The sequence below is a fragment of the Cuculus canorus genome, chromosome 1 (assembly GCF_017976375.1).
Source record: "Cuculus canorus isolate bCucCan1 chromosome 1, bCucCan1.pri, whole genome shotgun sequence".
In the NCBI taxonomy this organism is placed as follows: Eukaryota; Metazoa; Chordata; class Aves; order Cuculiformes; family Cuculidae; genus Cuculus; species Cuculus canorus.
The window spans coordinates 90,817,181-90,831,166 of record NC_071401.1 but is presented as its reverse complement, the minus strand read 5'-3'; the positions used below and the strand labels follow the sequence as shown (position 1 = coordinate 90,831,166).

General features: G+C 37.9%; 1 protein-coding gene across 10 annotated transcripts in view; it reads right to left on the bottom strand.

Annotated features, from left to right (window-relative positions):
- Positions 1–13,986, bottom strand: part of KDM6A (lysine demethylase 6A) — a 151,590-nt gene that overhangs the window by 73,293 nt on the left and 64,311 nt on the right. For all 10 annotated transcript variants that reach the window (XR_008448274.1, XM_054056929.1, XM_054056926.1 and 7 more), the window contains exon 5: positions 8,268–8,326. Coding sequence is in view for 9 of the 10 variants with exons in the window: in XM_054056929.1 (XP_053912904.1) it covers positions 8,268–8,326 (59 nt within the window). In the remaining variant the exon portion in view is untranslated. The remainder of the gene's footprint in view (positions 1–8,267; positions 8,327–13,986) is intronic.

Here is a 13,986-nt window from a genome sequence, read left to right as displayed (position 1 = left end):
TGCCACATACAGACTCTATGATTGTATATTAGCATTCCATAACTCTAATATGGTACTCAGTATGTTAGCCACCAGTATTCAAATCCATTATTTGCATCTTGTTCAAAGACAATATCCTAAATCAAAAAAAGGTAGAAAGACAGTGACTATGGCCCCTGCCAGAGAGAAGGCAAAAATAAGAAGACGTTGTGTTTCTATATGACATGAGATTGTGACCATGCTCATATACACTTTGTGAACTTCACGTTCTTCACATTTTAGTCAGCTTGCTTAGTGAGAAAACAGTATTCCGTATTTCCCGTATGCCGTGTCTCATTCATAAAGATCACTGAAATATGGATTTCTAAAAAAGCTTAAGAGAAACCGTAAGAGACAAAAAAAATTATACTCTCTTGCTTACTGAACAGAATATTATCCCTTGCCATAGCTCAGCTGCAGAGTTAAAGCCACAAGTGTAACAAATGACTTCTAAGGGCAGTTACTTAGTTTGAATGCATACTGTCATTCCAAACAAAAGGAATGTTGCCTACCCCAGTCTTTTAGAGAAGCTCAGCCCTCAAAAAACAGTAAAATTATCATCAGTGGACAACATGGAAAGACTGTCACATTTAGCGCAGGATCTGCTGGTCACAGCCAGCCCCACTGAGCTTTGCATAAGGCTCAGCTCTGCACAGACAACACAGCAATGTCACTCCCCCTTGTTTAAGCTACTCGTGGAGTCAGGTTCAACACAAGTAGTTACCACGAGTTTTTGAGATCACATTATAGCCCAACACATCTTTCCAATGAAGAGAAGCCCAAAACATACAAGTAGGAAGAAAACTAGTAAGAGAAGACATCACCCCCCTAGACACTATCTATGCAGGAAGTAACAGTGTGCTTTTCAACCCACTTTCACAGACGCTTGGAAAAATACATCCAATCAACTAAGTCAAAACAAAAAGCTCTGTACCATTTAAGACACTGTTAGAGTTACCGCTTTAATAGCTAAATTGTAATATTCTAGCTGTATATTTGAGTTGCATTTTATCTGAATGCAAACGACTAAAATGACAATTTCAAGAGGAAAGGCAGAGAAGCTTAAAAAGCATTACTTCCTTGAAAGGTTAAAAACTTACAAAGGAGAGTAGTCAAGGAGCACCGATTGCTGCCATCCACTGGGTTGACTGACAATGGAACAGACAACTGGTAGAGACTGGTGAAACAATCTCCACTTAGAAATCTTTTTTCGGTTCCTAATATTTGATGGATTTACATTTAGGAATGAATCCATACACACCCAAAATGCTAGGGAACTCCTGGGTTAGTGTCTTGCCTACATCTTAAGTTCTATACCCTTGGATGCTATAATAAAAACTAAAATAGAATCCCAAAAGGTAAGATAAATTTAAACATACAATTAAGCATAATTACATAAGTAAATTAAGGGAGAAATGTTGCAAGAATACAGCAAATATTCCCCAGAGTAGCTTTTCTAAATAAAAATCAGATATTTATCTTCTCCATTCAAAATACTGGCCTGGATCTTACTTAACTCTAGTGTTAATTCTATATTGATTATGCAATTTGTAGTTTTTCCAGGATGACGGTCAGCAATAACAACAAATACAAATCACTTCCAATATTTCTGTAAATCAAAACTTCACAAATAAAGTCATGTGAAAGGCAAATTTTCAACAATTTCTACAAGTGGTAGGTGCTCATGTCTAATTCAGTCTGATTTTAAATGAGCAGTAGTATTTACACAGGATAAACTATTCAAACTCTGAAAAGACATTTCCTTATTAACTCTTACAGACAGACAAGCAATTCTACACCACAGCCTAATTAATATTGATCTAATTTTGCCTATGGGGAACATTTAAACAAAATAGCAATGCAATTAAGATAACGGCACACATCACAAACATGGAATACAGTAATAACTTTAGTTTTATTTTGAGGCTGCCTGTTTCCCAGTGCCATGCCCAGAGCTCCAGACTCAGTCCCTTACCACATCAACAGCAAAATATCTGCAATGACACTGACATCTATTTCAGTTTTAAGTCCCAGTAACATCTAGTGCAGATGGCTTAGTACAGGCTGGCACAACAGAGAAGTAACTAGACATGAAAAGAAGTGGAATGTAGGAGCAAAAGTTGTATTAGTAAAGGGAAATGAAAGAGAATGTGGCTCAATGTTGATAACCACAGTCCTTCCCAGGCCACGTTTGCCAAGTTGAGCCTTCTGGATACAGTCGCTTGATCCTTGTATACACCTTTGTTTGCTCTGGAACATCACAAAGGCCATTCCTGTCCTCTGCCCAAGCCTAAACTCAAAAAATTACAGGTCCAGAGGATCCAAGGCATCCATACAGATGTCTTCCTTCAAAGGTCTTCTATGCTTGACTAAAACCAGAAGAACAGATATAAGCTAACAGCTTGACGATGTGTCACATATGAGGCTGGACTTGGCTTAAGAGGCTAACAGCTTCCCTTAAATAGATTCATAGTCTCCACCACTAATTAACTGGCCTTCATGTACAGACAGAGCTTTTCATTTTAATCCTTCAGCAGACTAAACATACACTTGTCTAAAGGACAAATCAAATGAAGGGCTGAGAGCTCTCTACTGCAGAAATAAATGACAGTCGTATAAATTCAGCAAGAGACAACTTTTGGCTTGTTCTATGAAAATAACAACCAATCTCATGATAAGAAAGAACTCTACTCGTATCTACTACAATTTATTTAAATTAAAAAAGTTTTCTCCAAGAATGGGAGCATTTCCACCAACAGGCAGGCAACATTAGGCAAAACGCAAAAGCAGAACTGGAAAACAGACACTACAAGAACTGAAAAGCACCTCTGAGCTTGAATTTTGCTCAGCACTGTTACAATAATTCAGGAAAAATAAAAATTACATGAATCTATCATCTTCAAATCAAGACTTCCAAAATCAATACTGCAGCTACCTTTCCACCCACTCATCTATACAACAATGCCTCCCATTATGAAAGTGAAGCACGCCGTTGAATAATAATTAATAGAAGATTGCATTAAACATTTAGTGAACTCGTAAGACTTTTATTGGAAGGTTTTACTTGGATAGACTGAATAAAATCAGCTCTGAACCTGGTGAAAGACTATAATAAAATAGCATTGATTTAACTATTCAAAAGTTAACACTCGTACATTTCAAACAAAGACCATGAAAATAAGAATGAGTCTACAAAATAAAAGAACATAACATTTTAATATATCAGGTAAAATACTTGATGCATCTGGTGGAAAAAAGTTTTTTTTTCTTATCCTTTATTCTCTTTCAGTTTTCTGACCATCTATTTTAAGTCTCATGCCATTTCACAACCTCACTAATGAAAATGATGCAAAGCTATGGATAAATTTATACCTGAAACTCATAATCATAGTTTGAACATGAACAAAATGTCTGTATGTATCAGTGGTCAGGACACTGCAACTTTATCCAATACTTTTAAAGCCTTTATATAGTCTCTGCTGTCCACAGAGCTGCAACAGTTGAATGGTGAAACATTCTGAGCTCAGTTTTTAAACATTTCCTTAGAAGAGCAGCTCACAGTACAGTTTTTTCCCCCCAGCATTTGCAGATGACACAATTTCATCAGTCCAAGAAGAATGTTTGATATACAATCACAGAAAGATAAGACAAGAAAAAGTTAATTAGCACTTTGTTAATGGTTAGTTACAATTAGTATGTCATCTACATATTCCCATTTTATAAACCTAAAAAGTATTTTTTTTATATATATATATATATAGACTCAGTCACCTGAAACCTGAGAAATATTTGACACAGCAGCATCTACACAATGTTTAACTCTTGCCCTCCTTATGAAGGTAACTGCAAACACCAGAGCAGCTGAAAGGATTTGGACAGAGCATGAATACAGATGTGCTGATACTTTAAGATCACAAGTTAATTGGTAAGCAAGCTGCTTGTATACTCTCAACTTATACTTCTCCTGGACTTTCCAGAGGATGAACTCCATAGACTGCCCATGGCCAGCGCAATGTCAGGGTCAGCTGGATAAATCACAGTCTTTCACACAAACCACGACAGCTGGACTATTTCATCAAATGCTGTGCACTCTCCACAGTGGCACAAACTACTGATGTACCAGGAGGCATGCAGCACAGATATCTCTTTTGATGATGCAGTTGTGGTCTGCATGCCACACAAGTGAAGGAGGTCCCCACTGGGCGGTTTGCATTCCTATACAACCCACTACCCACTCAAATGCTCTTCGTATGGAAGAACCCAGTTCCTTGGATCCGCTAACCACTGACAAACAGCTTGAGAACCCACTGCCAGATGCAGTCCTCCTGGAAAAAAAATAGACCTCTCAAGGACAAATCTTACAACATTACTAACAGCTCCCTCCCCCCAAAAATAGAAGTACTGAAGAGCAAAGAAGGATAAAGAACGGACCTTGGCAGCACAGGACTCTCCCACTACATCCTGCAAAAACATCAGTGCTGAAGGACTGGAGTTTTACATAACACTTTTACAGCTGAGGAGGAATCCTTGGACTGAGAAACATAGCAGTATGCTAAATGGGGCAATACGGGTGAGAGATCTCAGACTGCTGTAAGGTGTTTCTGAGGAACAGTGTGCAGAGCTTGGACTCCATCTTTTGATCTTGATGGGACTCAAGCATACATCAGCAGATGATACATCAGTCAGATTCAGAATCTTTACTGAAGTAAAAGAAAATCTGGCATCCAAGCCACCACACTGAGATGCAGCTATTACACGGAAACGAAGGGCAGCCTTTGATCAACTACTGAAATTCTCTAACTGTTCAATCTATAAGACCACTAAGGAGGATATGGAATTATTCAAGCTATGTGAGTATCATAGAATAACAGAACGGTTTGTGTTAGAAGGGACCTCAGAGATCATCTGGTTACAACCCCACTGCCATGGGCAGGGACATTTCCCACTAGATCAGGCTACCCAAGGCCCCATCCATCTTGGCCTTGAATACCTCCACGGATGGGGCACCCACAGCTTCCCTGGGCAACCTGTGCCAGTATCTCACCACCCTCATTATGACAAATTTCTTCCTAATGTCTAGTCTAAGTCTTCCCCTTTCCAATTTAAAGCCATTCCCCCTTGTTCTATCACTGCATGCCCTTGTATGAAGTCTCTCCCCAGCTGCCTTCTAGCCCCTTCAGGCACTGGAAGGTCACTATAAGTTCTCCTTGGAGCCCTCTCTTCTCCAGGCTGAACCACCCCAACTCCCTCCACCTGTCCTCATAGCAGAGGTGCTCCATTCCCCTGATCATCTTCATGACCTCATCTGGACCAGTACCAACAGCGCCATATCCTTATGTCGGGGATTCCAGAACTGGACACAGTGCTCCAGGTGGAGTCTCATGAGACTGGAGTAGAGAGGGAGAATCACCTCTATGGAGCTGCTGGCCACACTTCTTTTAATGCAGCCTAAGATCTCTGCTAACTCTATTCTACCAGTGTTCTACTGTACTTGAGAAACAGGGAAAACAGGGAAGTTAAGTCAACCACTCTTCTCATTGCTTGATGGTAAATGTCGAAAAAGAACAGAGCATTAAAATTTAAGATCTGTAAGACCTATTTAACTATACTTGATTCAACTTATGGATCTAATACCTTATGTCATCTCTTACTACAATAATTGTATGAAATATCTTTGGTCTGAATACATTATTGTACCACTTACATATACGTCAAGAACTTTCAGTTCTTACATGAATAGTCAAGCAAAATTACCAATATAAAATGATGTACCCATTAAGATTCAGTAGTTAAGCTAATGCTGTAATGCTGTTCTAGTATATAAAGAACCATACAATACTAAATTAGTCAATTGCATATGTGTTTTGGAGCCAATTCAACACCTATCTTTATGAATGCTGGAAAACTTAAAAAAACGTGAAAACATGAATAAGAATCCCCAAATTGACCTTATTTCCACTTGGGCTTTTTTTTTTTTTTTTTTTAACTATCCCTATTTATATGAAGCATAACATAACTCTGAGCACTTCCTTACCTATTCCTGTCAGGAGGACTATGTACGTGCCTCTCATTAAAACCTACATATACATCTAAAGAGGTGTGGATTAATTAATGGATAAAACACAATATCTTCAACAACTTTCAACAGTCTAGAGGTCTCCTCTACCTGCCTGAAATACATAAATTTGTGTGCTCCATGAACATAAACAGACGGAATAGCTGCAGCAGGAAAAAAGACAGTTTGACTAGCATTTACTCTGAAAGAAGCAGGATTCTCCTTGCAAGCTGCAAGAGAGTCCTGTGGAGCATTAAGATCTATGAAGAACATTACTGTAAATGATTCGCTATCACCTCCAGGTTTATTATGATTTCACCTACACACCCACAACCACACATCCCACTCCTCTCGTCCCCAGGAAAACATAGTAAGGGAGAGAGGGTAGCAGTCACAGGGATTTAAAAAAACAAACAAAGCCCCCCAAAAGCCCCACAGTAACCTTAATGTAAAGCTCTCTATGCAGTTAAGACATCGTAAGTTAAGGCATCGATTGATACTCATGTCCTCAACAAGCTTACTTAAATGCACAGAAGAAAAACCTGAATTAATTCAAAGCTCTAATTCATTAATACTTAGGCATCATATCACCTGACTTTTTGCTCCACCCACAGGAAGTTCCTAAGAAGCATGATCCTCTGATGGCAAAAGTCTATGCTGAACAGGTGGTCTTTCAAAAAATCAACTGCTCTAACCCTAACTACTTCTTATTTAATTTATCTAACAGTTTTCTACCATTTTCACAGTGCAGATGGTAACGAGATACCCCTTGTAAGAAGAACTGCTGCACAAAATAGTCCTGAATGTTAGATGATGAAGCCAAGTCCTCATAAGAACAAGAACATTCGGAAACTTGGCAAAGTTCAACCAAGATTTATCATAGTCTTAAAACAGTGGATTCTCGAGTTTTCTGAAAACTCTTCTGTTCTTCTCTTGTTAATGAGACTGTGATAGACTTGCATGCCACAATATACGGCACTCATTTCACCATTATCACTATAGAAAGCAGTAAGATGCAAGATAAAAAAAAAATAATTCCAGGTTCTGAGCTCACAGTTTAACCAAACCAGCTTAATTTGAAGAATAAAAGATTTATTCTTTTTACAATATTCTTTACAATATCCTAAGGAAAGTGCAAGTCTTTTGCCTTACACCTACACAGAAACTTTTGATAAATTAACAATTTACTGAGGAGGAGGAGAATTTCCATTTTATTGTCCCAAATCATCAGCCAGTAGTTACATACTGCCTCCTTAACTTCAGTCATGCTTAGTCCAAGAATATGATAAGCTTTTTAGTAATCGATCAAATAGTAAAGCCATTTATTTTATTAAGTTTCTATACTGAACATTACAAAAGAAATAAATGCCATGATGAAAACAATATGACAGACTGCAAAAAAGGCAATCTAATAAACTTTATATAAAAAAGCACTCACCTAAACGCTGCACTTGTCTGACTTTTTTCCTAATGACACTAGATATATCTCTACCAAGAGTAAACGCCAGCTTTCTCATTATTGACTAATAAAAGTTTGAGGACCTTTCCGTAGGACGTGAGTGAGTCAGACAATTCCATTTATCGTTCTTCTCTCGTCACCAATAAAGCAAAACCAAAACCCCAACTAAACACTAACCCTCCCCTCCAATATCCAACAGCAGTTCCTTTCAAGTCCCCAAGGCCCTGCCATAATTTACAGCTCTCTATTGAGTTTTTACGTCACTATGTAAAGTTCTGATTCACATCAGCGTACTGCTTCTCACATCCCAAACTTTCACATGATACAGCAATGAAAAAATTACTGAATGCCAAGCTAATGAAAACAAGCCCATTCCACTTTTTCCCAAGAGAAAGTAAAGTTCATTGTAAACAGGCTTTCAAACTAAAACAGGCTATAGACTACCGATAACAATTCACAAAAACTCATCAAGTCATACTGCTCCAGCCTCCTCGCTGAATCGTATTATAGGGAGCTAAAACTCTCTTTCTGTAAGTCCTTTCCTATTCACGAAACTGCTGTGGTTGCCACCAGGTATAGTCAGTCAGGTATGAGACCCAGCACAGCATGCTTCCAGACTTCATATCTATAACATAAAAAACCTAAACTATTGTACAGTCATACTGAAGTTGAAATATCCACCCACCAATAAAACACTGCACAATACTCTGATACTGATAGTTTATTCCAACTTACCATTGAAAGGCATTGTAATGGAAGTAGACCAAACCAAGGCCATATAAAAAGGCAGCATTCTGTAAAGGAAAGAAACAACATTTAAAACCCAGATAAGACAACGATATGCTGTAATATTGAGTTTCCAGTATTTTATTCATCCTTCGACATTTTATTTCCATTATAAGATAAGCATATTTAAATTTCACCTTGAACAGGAAGTATGAAAAAGAAGGAATGAAAAGATAGGTAGGCATTTAAAAAACAAAAAATGATTCTCTGCAAAATATTTTTGGAGGAATAGCAAAAATAATAATAATAATGTATTATTTCTACATAAGAAATGGATGTGCTTTGTAGTGCTCGTACAACAGCTGGGAAGCAAATGATGGAGTAGAGGTCTCTAACAATTTAATGTAATAAAAAAATGTTTTATAACTGAAGAGCATTTCATACTCACATAAAAGTAAACAAAGCTACACACTCCAATTCCAGTGTCTGAAGTATAACACTAATTGCATGAATCTGAAAGTATGCTTAAATAATAAAAAAAAAATCTACTTTTCTGAATAACAAAAATACAGACCATTAGCTTCAAACCTAAGACAATCATATCTCTTCACTGTTAATCAACTTCTATTTTCCATTTCCCTACTTCACGGAAGGAGAACAAAAACCAAGAACCAGCATACCCCTTCTAGAAACCCATTTCCCTCCCACTTCCTTTTCACAGGAAGTATGATTTGCCCCTAAAGTGACATTACCAAGGAGATTTAATGACTGTTTATCTATCCAATTCTGGAAAAAAATTATTACATGTTTCCTAATTTAGGAAAAATAAACAAACTACTTTTTCTTTTCTAAAGTTAAACCACAGCATAATTGTTTTTCATTTAGCAGCACTATTCCATTATTTACAGGAGACAACAAGCACATGCTGCTTATGAAACATTTTTAGGCTTTTCTTACATATAATTCTGGGTTTGAGGGACCAGGGACGCATCTCAAAGAACACAAAGCTCTGACACGTAGCTAAGAGATAGAAATTCCATCACTGAAGACTGTAGTTCAAGATAATCCATCTCCCACTTACTAAGGCTTCTTCAGCAAGTCAAATTCCTATAGAGTTCCATTAAACGAATCCTAGTTATGACTTCGAGTCAATCCAAATATAAAAGGTATAACCGAGCTTCTCTTAGAGAACAACTGGTAACCAGAACACAACACAAACAGCAGCATTCATTAGGAAAAGGACTCAAAGTTACCATTTCATTATACCTCATCTGCATATTTCTAAATGCAAATTAAAACCAAGGGAAATGCCAAAGATCCATTCATGAATACAGTTGGATCATAGCTTCAGCAATGGACAGCTTCCAAGAAAATGCCGTGGTATGACCAAACACTACAGCAATCAGAGCACTGGAAGATGTTAATAGGAGAGCAGAGAGGGAAGTACATAAACCATAAGAGATGGCACTTCAATACTACCATAAACCCACATCCATGTTTAATTGAACAAAAACATAATGCGCACATTATAAAAGATCTCTAATTCCAGTCCCCACATATTTTCTGTTTTCCAAGTGTGCTTGCTCTCACAACAACAGACCAGGATTGAAGGCAAGCTCAAAAACTGAGCATATACAATATCCTGGCTTAAAAGTAAGTTTAAATGCAGAAGTAAGACAGAAAGAAAAGCGATTTTCGCACATGCAACATGGAAGCCTGCAAAATACAGCACACACTTAGCAACCTGTATTGCGTTCAGCTCAGGCTCATTTGAGAAAAGAAGTTAGTTAAACAAAACTGTCCGGTGCTACCTCAACGATCCCCCAAGTGCAATCAAGACTAGAACATCATACAGACTGAGAACAACAGTAATAACAAAAGTCCTTCATCACCACACTGCGGAATTCAAGTAAAACTATGCCAGGCAACCAAAACCTCTTCCATCTTCCAAGAATTTAATTTCCTGTTCTGAAACCTATTAGGATTCACAGTCCAAATGAGTTACAGATGCAGATGATTATTTTAGCTAGTATTTTGATCTAGCTAATAATTTGATTTTGAGTCGGTTATAATAAGGAACTTTCAAGGCACAACAGGACGAAGACGCAGGCAATTTGTCCAAATGTAACTAATACATCAAATTTACATGATGCTTTCAGGTTGTCCCCACCCAAGTAAAATACTAACCAACATTCCTGCTCTGACCTTTGTTCTGTGACTGGTTTTCCCATTTTTCTCTTATTTGGCCTTACAAAACATTTGAGATTGACCTTTAAAATCTGTTAAAACCACCGTTTTCTCAACAAAAACTAGGGCAAGATTTAAGACTCAGTAATATTTTATTTCCAATGTAAAGACGCAACCTCTCAGCTGTCAATATGGATCATATTTGTTTGTTTTTAAACACTACAGCTCTAACCATACACAACACCATTAATACTGCTTGTTGATACTCTATGATTTGAATAAAGATTTAAAAATATCTTTTAGTCTGGGTTTGAACCTGGATGGGACTTTCACAAGTACTGGAAGATTTTTACAGTGGTTCAACGTATGCAGTATTTTCCCACAAATAATTAAAGTTCATTACTTCAGCAAGTACCATCAAGTTCAATGTGCAGCCAAGTTCCTACTGGCAACATCAACTATGAAAGGTTAGAACAGCTCAATGCATATCAGGAGTAAGCAGGATAATTACACAAAAGGTCTACAAAATGACCTTTTACTTAACATCGTCAAGATTCTGTGACTCTGTTTACCCAGGAACACACCCCAACTTTAGAAATCTGTTTGCAGTTGCCTCTGTTACTTTTACTGGAACAAGTTTATCATGAAAAATATCTATCCCATGTTTTCCTGTTACTTTTAATTTCATACAATCACAGAACCATAGAATGGTTTGGGTTGGAAGGGACCTTAAGGCCCATTCAGTTCCAACCCCCCTGCAATGGCCAGTGACACTTCCCTCTAGACCAGGCTGCCCAAGGCCCCATCAACCTCAGAGGGAGAAACACCTTCCTAATATCTAACCTAAATCTTCCCTTTTAGCTTCAAACTGTTACCCATCATCCCATCCCTGCACTCCCTGATAAAGAGCCCCTCCCCAACTTTCCTTTAAGCACTGGCAGGTCTCCCCAGGGCCTTCTCTTCTCTTGCTAAACAAGCCCCACTCAGCCCTTGTATCATCTTTGTGGCCCTAATTTAATTCCTTCTATTCAAAATCTTGCTACAAATTGCTGCTGAAGTAGGATACAAGCCCACTATTTTTCCTCCAAACATTTTCCAATAAGTAGAAAACAAAACTATTTTATTACAGCTATTCCCTTGCACTTCCTAATAACCCTCACAATTTCTGAAGATCTCATGTTAACAAAACTCACTCTTTAACATAAAAATTACATTAGTAATAGCTATTAGAGCTGTCTTCACTATAAGCTACCAACCAAAACAGACTGTACCTCAAGTTTTAAGTTGAATGTCTGGTTTTGGGTTTTTTTCATTCTACAGCCACACTATTAAAAAAAGTGGGCAAATCAGAAACCCTATTTATTTCCAAGTAGATGTAATTTACATTTCTACAGCCTACTGAAAAATGTTAAAATGTTTCATACCAACCACTAGATGGCTCAAATATCTCTTTCCATTTTACATGCTTATGCAATTTTAGAAGACTGTCAAGTTTATATGGTGTAGTGTGCTGCTCACATGCACTATTTTATACTGAGCAATGCTTGAATTAGAATTACACAAAACGTATAAGTCACAGTATTTTATTGATAGGTAACTGAGAAGGCAAAAATATATCTGCATGTACTTTTTACATAATTGAGACGAATAAACACGTTTAAGACTTTTTGGTCTTGTTTGTTTTAAGCAATCAGGGGAAAAAAAAATTAACCAATGAGGAAAACTCCACCCATCTCTCAGACCTTTTGTATTAACCCAAATAACTGCTTTATAGTCTCTTTGAAGCAGCAGATAGAAATACCTCCATTTCACGTAGTCTGTTTTATAGCTATTTCAGGCCAAGTTCACAACAAAGCCTTTTTCTCCATCCCCAAGCATGCAGCCAGTGCTTCCAGCACAAAGACATCAGACCAGACCACCACAGTTACACTTTTATCTATAAACAGATAACAGAAAACAGCTCAGAAAAAAACACCTGTCCTGTGTAACAAGTGGCCATACTCTCATTCAGACTTACAAATGGCTATCTGACTGACTCTAGAAATGTATTGCTATCACATCTGGGTCCAGGTATTTGTCATCACTAACATACTTCAGCTGCCACAACCACTTGAGACCCTGTTACCGACCCCAAAGTTGTTTTACACACAAGAATATACAAAGAAATTACATTCCTAGGTGAAAAAATTATTCAGCAAGCACTTCATTGAAAGTGAGAGAGTAGAATGAGATGCTGAAGAGTCAATGAAGCCTCAGGGCGGCATCCAGTCAGGCCCTTCCAACTTCAAAATGAGAAGGAACAGGTTTTGCCACAGTTTCATAGCATTGCTGACTTAAACATTCCCTAACACTGCCTCCCATTTTTGCCTATACAGTCATTTGGAGCGTACTACAGCCAACTGCACACCAAAACTGATCCAAGTTATTAATATCCAGATTAAAAAGGATTATTTTTAACTGGATCAGTTCCCCAGCCAAATTCACTGTGTAGCCCCCCCATAAATGACTGCACTAGCACAAGTGAAAGAGTGGAATGGAAGCAAAAGCTCCTTAAGCCTACACTGCTACCAACAAAATGCATATCAAACCTACAATAACTTTTCACAAGAGTGAAATTGCAGAATTTTTTAAGTTGGAAAAAACCTTGAAGATCACCAAGTTCAACCCTTCACCTAGCACTAATCCCACCATTAAACCATGTCTCTAAGCATCACATCTACATGACTTTTAAATACATCCAGGGATCGTGACTCAACCATTTCTCTGGGAAGTCCCTTCCAATGCTTGACAACCCTCCTCCGGGTGAAGTAACACTTCCTAATACCTCGTTTAGCCCTCCCCTGGCGCAACTCAAGGTCACTTCCTCCTGACCTATCAATTGTTGCCTGGGAGAAGAGACCAATACCTGTCTTGCTTCAACCTCCTTTCAGGTAGTTGTAGAAAGCAACAAGGTCTTCCCTCAGTCTCCTGAGAAGAGGATTCAAACAGGCAAACTACATTAAATAAAAAAGTAATGCTTTACTACCTCATAAGCCACAAATAAACGTTTGACTTGAGAGAAATCAACTTCTAAGGGCCAGTACATAAAGAATAAAACTATGAAATAACATCACAGTCTGACTGTCATGCTTCTCTGCCCCAGTCTTTAATCGGCGAGATAAGTATGCCAACACAGCAATTCTTCTTTATGACTCTAATGGGCAGGGCCAGATGTAGGTGAAATAATCTTTGTTTCATTAAAAAGTTGATAATACTTAGAGAGAAATCAGAGAGTATCCCAAACTTCAAAATAAACAAAACAAGACTGAAAAGTCCCCATTAAGTTCATTGGCAGAAGTCTGAAGGAAAAATGGAAAAGTTCAGCACTGTTATGAGGCCAGTGACTGTTTTTCATTTGCTTACTATTGTGAGAAATTAAGAACCCTTTGATAACATCTTAAAAAAGCTTCCAGCAGGACTCTGAACATCCCTTCCACAGCTGCCCAAGTTCCAGTGGAACGTGCAGTCCATCTCACATCATACCATGCTGCAGAAAACCCAA